Genomic DNA, 11,492 nt, shown 5'->3' on the forward strand with positions numbered 1-11,492 from the left:
CCTGGTAGCCAGGTTGGCAACTGTCCTCTGCCCCCTTATCTGAGGACACTGGCCAGAGTGTGACACACAGAAGTCGGGATGGCAACCTGAGCATGAAAGGTGACCTGTATGGGAGTTCATTGAGCACATGAGTTCACGGTGCAGGGAAACGAGCCAGGAGCCTTTCCTCCTGGGATAGAGGAGGATGCTGGGGTGACAGCGTGGGTGGAATGGCCTAGAGTCAAGGCTGAGGGCCAGGCATGCAAACGGGAGCTCTGGATCTGCTCCCACAGTTGTGTTAGAGCACGGTAGGCCAGGGCTGAGGCTCCTCGGCTAATCTGCAAAGCTGACCTTGACCTGACAGGACCCCATGAAGGTCAGCACTCTGCCATCCGAGTCACCTAGGGACTGGATGAGTGCTGGCCACTGCTTCCCAGGCTCAGGTATAATCAGCCACTTGTTTGATGGTATTCCTTAGCACCCTTGATGGGTTTTACAGGCAGGTGCCCTGAAAAAGCCACTGTTCCCCCTGAATGAAGTAGTTTAAGGTGTTCTGCATGAAAGATTGAGTACCTGAGACTCCAAAGAAAGCTAGGGCAGTGACCTATCGAGCAGTCTGTATTCAGAGACTCATTGGCCCTGTCCTGGGCCCCTTTACCTATACAACCTGCCTCTGTAGAGCACAAAGGCATGCACGCATGTGTACACACGCACACACATGCACACACACGCATGCACACACACACACACACACACACACACACACACACACAGAGAGAGCTTCCTACAGTCTGCATAAAGACTGCAGGTATACAAATGAATCTAAGATCTCCTGGAGTATGTCCCCATCCCATCCGTCTGCAAACATCTACCCCTTCCTGTCCTTTCCTGTATGGAGGGACAATTTGTCAGAAGACTGCAGTACTCGTGCCTTGCATTTGACGCTGGCAAACCGAACAGTTTCCCATTTTGCATGCTACCACTCGGTCCTGCCTCCTCCTCCTCCTCGGGGAGCGTGCATAACAGTATCCTAGAGCTTTCTAGTGTTGTGTGTATGTGTGTGTGTGCACGAGTGTTGTCTGTGTGTGAGTGTGTATGTGTGTGAGTGTGTGTGTGTCTGTGTGTGTGCAGGAGTGTGTGTGTCTGTTTGTATGTGTGTCTGTGTGTGAGTGTGTGTGTGAGTGTGTGTGTCTGCACGAGTGTATGTGTCTGTGTGTGAGTGTGCACGAGTGTGTGTGTGTGTGTTGCTTTGTTTTGTTTGTTTGGAGGAGGAAGAGGAGGGGGAGGAGGAGGAGGAGGAGGAGGAGGAGGAGGAGGAGGAGGAGGAGGAGGAGGAGGTGACAGCAAATGACTGTGTCCAGGCTCCAGGTCGCTGTCTTTACTCACTCACCGTAGAAGTCAGCAGGGTTGCTGTAGCGAGGACAAGGGTAGCCAATTGATGTAAAGTACTGCACCATGTGCTGTGCCACCCCCAGGTAGATAGGGGTGCCAGACGTCATCAGAAGGACCAGGTCAAATAGCCTGAAGATGTCAGAGCGAGGCTGGTGGAGGGAGATGAGCACCAGCCTGTTGCCTTTGGCCAGGCGGGACAAAGTTCTCACCAGGTTGTGAGCGGTGAAGCTGTCGAGGCCGGAAGTGGGTTCATCCAGGATGAGGATTCCTGGGGGGTATCGCACAGGGAGCCCAGTGACCACGCCGGACAGGTTGTAGGCTCAGGTCCTCGCCCCTCAGGTTCCCAGGCCTCACCTGGGTTCCACAGGAGCTGCACCCCGATGCTCACTCTTCGGCGCTCGCCCCCGGACACCCCGCGTACGTATGTGTTGCCCACGCGGGTGTTGGCGCACTGCCGCAGCCGCAGCTCCGCAATCACGTCTTCCACCTGAGGGCAGGCTGAGCATTACGAGCGTCCAGGGGCAACTTCTTCACTTAATGCCAAGGAAGGCTTCTTCTGCACTTCATTTCCCTGCAGCATTGTTTGGCGAACTCCCCCACCCCCACCCCCACCCCCACCCCCACCTTTGTCCCCCTGTCCCCTGGTTCCAAGCTAGGAATCAGACCAGATAATTGGCTCCCCACTCGCGTGAAGCACCAGAAAACCTTACACAAATAAACACTCACTTGACAAGGTCTGGGAAGTGAACCCCTGACGCTAACTTTTAAATACACCAGCATGTAGATTGGGTTGGTTAAACTATCCAGCTGAACTGGGTCTTCGGATAAATCAGGGAAGTCTCAGACACCAGGGACACCAACCAGCCCACTGGTTACCCGTTTGTCTCGCTGGGCCTGAGAGAAGGTCTTGGGCAGGCGCATCTGGGCGATGAAAGTCAGGGTCTCTCTGACAGTCAGATTGGGGAGCAGCTGGTCTTGCTGGCGCACATGTGCCACACACTTCTGTATCAGCTGAGGCGTGCTGGGTTGCCCGTTTATCCAGATTTGTCCTGATTTCATCTTGCCACCATGGTCTCTGCCTGTGATAACGTCGAGTAATGTGGCTCTCCCGCAGCCTGCAAACCCAGAAACATTCCTGAGGGCAGGGTTTCTGCAGGGCTTACCTGCCAACTACTTCCCCTCCACAGCCCTCTCTCGAAACACCAGGATTGCTCTTCAGAAGCGACCGAGCTCAAGGGAAGCCCACACTGTTCTTAGATTTGGATGGGACAGCACAGCAGGTGCATGGTCAGACTTTTTTTTCCCACATCCAACTTTCGTGGGTGGGGACAAAGAGGTTTCTGGTAGAAGGCTGGAGTCCTGACTGCTACAAGCTGCTGTACCTGGTACACTTTCCCTCTCCCACTACTAACCAATGGCTTTCTCCAAGTTGAGGCTAATTACACTACAAAGTGTAGCTATTTTTTGGTAGAAAAAAACCTTGGCAGCATCTCATTCATCTTTTGGCTCCAGCGCGGCTTTGTGGGAATGATTAATTTGAAGCGTTCGTAGCCTGTCGTTAAAGAATCCAAAACTACAACCTAGCCGTTTGGTGGTGGCACTAACCTTTAATGCCAGCACTTGCGAGGCAGAGGCAGATAATCTCTGTGAATTTGAGGCCAACCTGGTCTAAAGAGTGAGTTCTAGGACAGCCAGGACTAGGCCGAGAGACCTTGTCTCAAAAACAAACAAAAAACCATCAAACAACCAAACCAAAAAACAAACCCAAAACCTAAAACCAAACCAAACCAGTCAACCAACCAAAACAAAACAACAAACAAATCCCCTCCCCCAAAAACCAAGCAAGCCCCCAAAACAAAACAAATCCAAAAAAAAAAAAAAAACAAGCCCCCAAACAAAACAACCAAACGAAAAAAAATCCTACAACCTATTTGAGAAAAATAATCAACAAGCGATGTGTAGGCTCCCAAACATCCATACCCTCCTCTCATTGTAAAAGTCAGTGTCTTTTTTTTCCTCTACCTTCAAAGAAACATCATCCCTTCATTCACAACTTAACAACGGAACAATGCTTGTTAATTTGGAAAAGTGAGCATTGTATGCATTTGATGGGGCTCTCCCTCCTGTAACTAATTTTGTTGTTTTGTGACAGGGTCTCACTATACAGTCCCAGTTGTCCTGAAACTCACTATGCAGACCAGGCTGGCTCCAATGTACTGAGATCGCCCTGCCCCCTGCCTCTGCCTCCCAAGTGCTGGGATTCAAGGTGTGCACCGCCATACCTGGCTCTCCTATTAACTATTTTAACTGTGTGTGTGAACCTGCCTCAAGCTTGGAGAACACCCTCCTGTGTTCAAGCTGGAGACAAAGTCTGTCTGGTTCAGACAAGATGTTGGTTTCCCCACTGTGTACGGTTTGTGGAATTAATAGCTTTTTTCCCCCTCTTGTAAACAAGGCAAATGCCTATAGACAATATGTGACAAATCCTCCTTGACATATGCCACATGCTGCCTGCCATAGCCAAACAAACCCAAGGACCTTCATCTACAACCCCCTTGCTTACTGTCCAAAGGCTTAGAGAGCAGACTGCTTGTTGGAGAGAGAGAGAGAGAGAGAGAGAGAGAGAGAGAGAGAGAGAGAGAGAGCGCTCAGCCCTGCTCACTGTTCAGCCTCAGACACCGATTTTGCGAGCGCAGGGGACTATGCCAGCATTCACAGGTACCAGGGATCCCTAGTTAGAGGGCAGGAAGATCACATTTCCTAAGCAAAACTGTGGCAAAGGTAGTGGCAGACTTTCTAGCCAAGAGTGCCTGGTGCTCTTGGGCAAATCTCTCTGAACAGCCAGGGCACTCAAGAGCCTTGTCTTGCGGCCGCTGTCTCCTCACCAGGAACCTTATCAACTTCAAAATCCTTTCATATGGCTGAGTCTACGGATCAAGTAAATGCTCGGAGCTAATGTTTTAGAATAATTTTTTAAAATTATTGTAATGGCTAGTGTGCATATTCATGTTCCTGTGTGATAGCATTTAAAGTAATTAACGTCACGGGATGTGCAGTGACTAGGTCTTCCTAAGAAAGCGTCAATCATTTCAGTCACGTAATCTTGAAGCCGAGTGAAGATGAACCTGGATGTTACTCAGGGTAAATCCTGCTGAGGCTCCGGGACTGTACTTTCTACTTAAAAATCATGGCCACTGCTGGCTAGAGAGCCCTGTGAATACAAATCCATCAATATTCAGCGTCAGGACTGAGCAGTGGCTCCTATGCCTCTTAGGTGCCCCCAAAAGACATAGCGAACAGGAGAGACTGTCAGACATTGTAAGTCCAGCTACCCTTTGCTTGTTTAGAACGGCATCACAGGTCAGGGCCAGGGGCTGAATGAGTGTGCATGTTGTCTCAGTTACAAAGTGCGCTTACATATTGTGGCTTGTTTGATCTTTGGTTAGACAGTAAACAGCTCTATCAGAAGAGTGTAAAAGTTTGGAACAGATGTTCGAAGTGTTGGGCAATTTTTCCTTCTGGAAATGATTAATTAAAAGGTATAAAGTACGCCCTCTAATCCCGTGTAAAGGAGTCCCAGGAAGAATCAGACACAAGTGTAAGATCTGGCACTAGTTAAATTCCTGTCTTTGGGAGACTCACTCAGAATGAGTGTGTGTGTGTGTGTGTGTGTGTGTGTGTGTGTGTGTGTGTGTGTGCGCGCGCACGCGCGCGCACGCGTGCGCGTGTGTGCCATGTGTGCTCACAAAGAACACTAGAATTGTGCAGGACCAGATGATTGTAAAATCTTCTTCCTGATATGCCTCCAGACAGGAAGGGTGTAAGGCAGAATCCAACATGGGAAACAAACCATTCTCCAAGCCCCTCTCATCTGCAAGGTTCTGTAACTTCAGGTTTGACCTGTGAAAGTGATGGCCTGAGACACTCCGAGAACCTGGCTCTTTGCAGGCAGTCGGAGGTTATGCTAGGACTGTGGAGGGGACAGTGGTGACTTGGACCTGCCGAGTCATTGTCTGACCATGACCTGACTCTGGCTGAGCAGGCTCCTATGGTTGGGGGAGTCTCTGAAAAGAACACCATGTTCTAAAGCTGCTTGGGTATCGTCTTAGGCCAGTGTGAACTGCAAGCAGACACTGTGGCCAGAGCTGCAGGGAGACTGGAGTCTCACTCAGGTCCACCTCAGCAGCTACATCCAGGAGTTGGTGGGTGCAGGAGGGGACATTTTAACCCACGTCTGCCCGACTCAGAGCCTGTGATCTCAGTCACGTTACTTTCTTAGTCCAGAGTTGTGCATGCAGCATCCATGACTGAAGGCTGTTCTGTATCGTACGGGTGAAAAACCATTGTCCCCTGATGGTCTCTGTGGTACCTGCGCTCCCTATGATAGCCAGCATCTGTCCACTCCTCACTTTGAAGCTCAGATTTCGGATGCCCAGATCCCAGGAGTCCTGGCTGCCGCGAGACCTCCACGGTAACTTGAACTGAGCCAGCTGCTCAAACCAAGGCACCTGAGAGGCCATGTCCACCTGTGGGGAGAGGTTATCGAGTCCCTGGGAAGCTGAGCCATTCAGAGGGCTTCAGCAGCTTCTAATGTGTAACTCCTCTCCCAGGAGACACCCCAGTACTGATACATAATACATCTTGAGGCATCCCACACCCCAGTCCTACCAAACATGGCAGTGAGATCCCCACCATCCGGTTCAAGTCTAGAGCTGAGGGGGGGGGGGTGAGTGACCAGAAAGCACATGACATACCAGAAAACCAGCAAGTGTTTCCCAGCTGCAAGTCATCACAATAATCACGTTCTATCATTATCCCATCTACTGTTCATTGCAAACATATGGCGTGGGTACCACTGTCTACTGACCAGTTCAAAGCAATTAAGGAATTTACTCACGCTCCTACAGTTTGCAGTACGTGGTAGAGCAGAGAGGGGTTGCAAAGCGGCTCATTCCTTTGTTTAGTTCACAAGCACAAGAGGGCTTGGGGCTCTGAAGTTCAACATCCACTTGGGCAGCATGTGGTCTGCCCCTGGGGAAATGGGGGCTTGGGGGATCACTGACTTCTGACAAGGGCATTTCTGAGACCCTCCATGGTGGCCTCCAGGTGGCATCCTGCATGTTTTTATCAGCAGCAGGACAACATATTTTTATAAAAATAAACCATGTAGGTACTTGGATAGATAGATAAATGATAGATAGTTGAATGGATAGATGGATGGGTGATACATGGATGGATAGATGTTAGATAGATAGATAGATAGATAGATAGATAGATAGATAGATAGATAGATAGATGATGGATGATGGATAATGATGGTAGATCTGAGTGGGTGAAATCTGAATAAATGGTCATTTACTTAACAGCACGTTGTTCATGTCCTAGTTTTGATAATTACTATGTCGTTTGCCAGATGTGACTTCAAGGGAAGCCCAACAGAGTGTCTCCACAAACACTCTGTTTTGCTACGTGTGTTTTCTACAGGCATGTTCATGCACGTGTGTGTGTAAATGCACCTTGCACATGTGTGTGTGTGTAATCCAGCAGTAAATGGCACCACTGTCTTCCTTCAATATCTTCTACTTTACTTTTGAGACCTGGTCTCTTGCTGAACCGGGAACTCACAGATTCAGATAGGCCGAGTGACATGTGAGGATCCTCCTGTCCCCAGGACCGCAGACATGTGCCACCCTAGAGCAGATTGTTTTCTGTGGATTCTGGATATCGGAGCTCAGGCACCGAGTGGGCCATCTCCCTAGCCCCTTTGATCTCTGTCATCCAATACAGATATATAATATGTTCATATATGTCATACATTGTATAGTTGTATATATATGTTTGTATATACAAAGACATATATCTTATGTATTGATAAACATATAATGTTATAAACATAAATATGTGTGTATGAATGTATACACACCCCATATATATGTATATATATGTGTATATATATATATATATATATATGAGTTTTGTGTTCCAGAGATATTCTCCACATACCTTCACAGTGAACTCCTCACAAGGGTTCTACCCTTTCCCAAACCTCTAGCTGCAGGTGGGGCTTGTACCCAGGGTAGACTGAACTTTATCTTTGGGGTTAGAGAACCTACAGGACAGGCTCACCCTTCCTCCCCCTGAACATTCTTTTTTTTTTTTTTTTTTGGTTCTTTTTTTGGAGCTGGGAACCGAACCCAGGGCCTTGTGCTTGCTAGGCAAGCGCTCTACCACTGAGCTAAATCCCCAACCCCCCACCCCTGAACATTCTATTACCTGATCACTCTTCTCCCCTGGACCCAGGCATGTGCCCCTACCTGGTAGGTGAGATCTCTGACCTCCAGAGTGTTGGACTGACCACTGTAGGTGAAGTAGAGGCTGTTGTCACTTTCAGAGGAGAACACGCTGTCCTGGAGGCTCTGCTGGGAGACAGACAGGTGAGGGGCAGAGAAGCAGACAGGAGGGTACGAGACAGGCACGGGCAGCTGCTGGCCTTGTGCTTGAGATCCCACACTGACAGGAAGTGGATCATGCAGGTGTACACCAGGGCTCTGAGAAAAGCAGGACATTGACAGGGGTGGCCCCAGGCTTTTCTAGGACAGCTTCAGCCTCAGAGACCTGCAGCCTCAGGCTGGTTCCTGAATCTAAGCTGTTTAAGATGGGTGATCCCCAGATTCCAGTGGGGAGATCTGAGCTGAGAGCCACGACATCCTTGAGAAGTGACTTCCATTTCTGAATCTGGCCGGATTAATGACCTAATTAGTGTCAAATAGACACAACGTGAGAAAGAGACAGACCACAGTAGGTTAACTCGAGTGTCTGTGAAGATGTCTCCCCCAGGGAAGTTTGATCATATGATGATAAAAGAACTCTGTGCCACAAAGCCCTTGAAAGCCTTTGGGGACATTTTGGAGGAAGCTCTGCCATCACCATCGTCATCATCATCAACGTTACCATCATCTCCAAAAGACTATAATTCTGTCGTTATATTTGTGTTGCAAGTGTGAGCATTTGATACATGTAGTCAGCAGGTAGGGGCCAAATGCAGCAAGCGCCTTCCCCATTTGTCATTTCTTTGCATTGGAAACAAATTCTTCTCTTCTGGTCGTTTTGTTTTGAAAGTAAACCTTTTATTTTATTTTGTGTGTATGACTGTTTGCCTGCACGCATGTATGTGCACCACACACATACCTGGTACCCTCAGAGGTCAAAAGAGGTCACTGGGTCCTCTGGACCTGGAGTTATGGGTTGTTGTGAACCATCTATGTGTGGTGGGAATGGGACCCAGGTAGTCTCGGGTGCTCTTAATATTTGAGCATCTCTCCAGCCCATTCTCTGATCTTTATTTTAAAAAATATAATAACAATGGTATAAACTATGGTCACCCCACTGTGCTTCAGGAACACTAGAATTTGTGTCTCCTATCTCATTTTGATGCCCAGGATTTGACTGCCACCTGTCCCTTAATGTAGTTCATCTCTCTGAAGTAGGAATATATTGGAGAAACCGTGTGTGTGTGTGTGTGTGTGTGTGTGTGTGTGTGTGTGTGTACGCGTGTGTGTACGCGAGTGTGTACGCGTGCATGTGTGTTAGGGACTCAAATCCATGGCATCAAATATGCTAGACCAATCACGGTACTGACAGAACCCCGAGACCACATCCCGAGTCCCTGAGGTCTCAGATCTTAGTTACTTGAAAGGGATAGGAATCTGTTCTTAGATACTTGCGCTGATACAAAGTTTCCGTTGGCTTCAGGGGTGGAGGGGCTGCTGAGGGAGGAGAGCTCTCAGTTACTGTGCTACTGTGACTAAAGAGATGTGAGGACCCTGGGATTTAGACAGAAAGGACAAAGTGGAACACAGGGATGCAGTTGATTAGTTCCGAGCTCAACACTAACTCGCCCAAGCCCACTGACCCTGCCCACGTGGAGAGTCTGGCTTTCCAGGAGCCTCGCAGACAGCTCACCTTCCGGAAGGAAAAACAATCCTGTCTGGCTTGTGGATGACTTCTGTTCCATTTTAAAATATTTTCCTTGGCATCCAGGAAGGATTTGTTAGACTCTTCCTGAGGTTTTGACAAATTCTCTCTATTTTTCAAATCCTTAAATATCTATTCAGCTGACACCTTAATGAGCATGACTGTCAGAACATCATTTGAATTTGTGACAAGTGACACCCTTAAAAAGTAAAAGCTGGTTTATTTGTAGGTAACCAGCATGGCTCCTGCTGGGCTACAGTGTAATGTCTCCTTGTATTAACTTCTGGTTAAATTCCTGAGTCAGAAGCACAGACAAGTGGGAAAATCCAGAGGACACAAAAGGGGAGAAATGTGCAGAAAACGGTGGCTGGCAGGGACAAAAATAGCAAGTCTCCAGCCCAAGGCACATGCCTGGCCCTCTGTTGGCGCCTCCAGACATGAGCTCACCTGCCTCTGCTGAGGGCTCAGGCTTTCTATCCCTGTCCCTGTCCGAAGTGTGAGGAGACCGGACCATAGGCCCTGCTGCCCTGGTACTCAATGCCAGAATTCCCTGTGTAGATGCCCCCAATCTCCTCCCTTCTCCCAGGCCACTTTCTGAGTATGGACAGTGCAGGTCTCTGGAGACGGCCTAAGAAGAATATGAATAGACAACATGTGTGGCCGCTGCACAAGTTCTTTGTAGAGTGAGATGCTGGTTGGGCAGAGAAGATAGGCAGGGCATGGACCGGAAGCCAGCTCCTAAGTTTTCTAAATTTGCATCTAGAGGTGAGTCATGTAGATTGACTGACAGCTTTTAAATATGGGAGCACAGGACACATCAGTATCAAATTTCCCAAGCCCCACAGTTGTCAGTGGCGGGCCATCCCAGGGCACACACAACAGTGGGACCTCCCAGGAGGAACTTGTAAATGGCAGGACCTAGGCACACTTTTGGATGTAGAATTCTGACAGCTCGTTGCCTCTTTAGCTGTGGTGACCAGAAGGGTCAAAGACTCCAACACTACCACTGGTTTTATATCCTATTCAGGAAGTGAGCATCAAGGTCCCAAGGGACAGATGTAGTAGGAGTTATTTCCCCATAGATGTCTGCCTTTCGGGGAATTCTGACAGCAGAGTTGGCTGTCACTGTGGTAGTAGGACTTGCTCAATCCCAGGCAACCTTGTCTCACCTAGAACAGGGGCTTCCCTGTCAGATGTGGGCCATCCTGTTCTCTCCAGAAAAGTTGGCGGGGGGTAGAAGCTGGGGTGGAGATCTTCTCTGCTCTATCTTCCCATCTTGCCTTCTGCCTTAAAGCCTGCCCACAGCTCCAGTCAAAGGCCATTTACCAAGCAAACATTTCTCTGGGTAGATGAGGAAGGAAGCCTAGGAACTTCACTCCCTGGTCGCCCGGCTGCTCTCTGTTCGCCCCATCTCTCTCTCAGATCATAAGACTGCAAGAATACATTTCTGACGCTCCCAAAATAGCGATCTGTTGTTACCTCACCTCTGTCTCTTGACTACCACTGAGATCCTTGGCCTGACGGTCACATGGGCCAATGCTCTGTGATGGAATGTCATTTGAAAACCATCAATCCCGGTCACTCACGAGAGCATCATCTCCCTTTAGGAGCATGTCGCCGGGTGGGAAGTGACCTCAGAGGCCTCCTGGCTTCTGAACCTGCTCCCCTCAGCCTATCAACATGGAGGAGACATTCTACTTGAAGTCGGGGTGGTGAACTAGGACTAATTCTGTGGTAGGAAAGAAAGGTCAGTTTCATCTTGCCTCCACCCTGGGACTAGGTCACTCACTGAAGCATCCTGGAGTACAGTCCCGTTCCACAGCTGGGTCTCCTCTTTGGTCTTCTCAGCCATGACCTGCGGTGTTGTGCCCTTTGTGTGGCTCCTGAGGCCTCCCCTGCTGTTGGCTAGGCCAGGATTCTTTCTGTCTTTGCTCCTTAGAGCTAGGGCACTTGAGTCCTCCTTCCTGGCACCAGCCTTTCTCCCAGCATTCCTCTCTGGCAAGCCCTCCTATAAACACACTGTGTGTTCTGCCTATTGTCGAGATAAGGACACTCTGGCTAAAGGTACATCAGATAATGGCATCGTTGGCCAAATCGGTGAACTGTTGTCTCACGAGGACTCTCGGGCTGGATAGGATCTGACAGGG

The 11,492-nt window shown here is 49.1% G+C and overlaps 1 protein-coding gene across 1 annotated transcript in view; it reads right to left on the bottom strand.

Annotated features, from left to right (window-relative positions):
* The window catches only part of Abcg8 (ATP binding cassette subfamily G member 8), a 19,283-nt gene extending 7,976 nt beyond the window's left edge, over nt 1–11,307 (bottom strand). The window contains exons 1-6 of the mRNA NM_130414.2: nt 11,135–11,307; nt 7,686–7,787; nt 5,741–5,897; nt 2,248–2,486; nt 1,726–1,858; nt 1,370–1,639 (exon numbers count right to left, since the gene is read on the bottom strand). Coding sequence (NP_569098.2) covers nt 1,370–1,639; nt 1,726–1,858; nt 2,248–2,486; nt 5,741–5,897; nt 7,686–7,787; nt 11,135–11,197 — 964 coding nt within the window. The 5' untranslated portion in view covers nt 11,198–11,307. The remainder of the gene's footprint in view (nt 1–1,369; nt 1,640–1,725; nt 1,859–2,247; nt 2,487–5,740; nt 5,898–7,685; nt 7,788–11,134) is intronic.
* Between the last annotated feature and the right edge of the window lie 185 nt (nt 11,308–11,492).

This window comes from Rattus norvegicus, chromosome 6, assembly GCF_036323735.1.
Source record: "Rattus norvegicus strain BN/NHsdMcwi chromosome 6, GRCr8, whole genome shotgun sequence".
Lineage (NCBI taxonomy): Eukaryota > Metazoa > Chordata > Mammalia > Rodentia > Muridae > Rattus > Rattus norvegicus.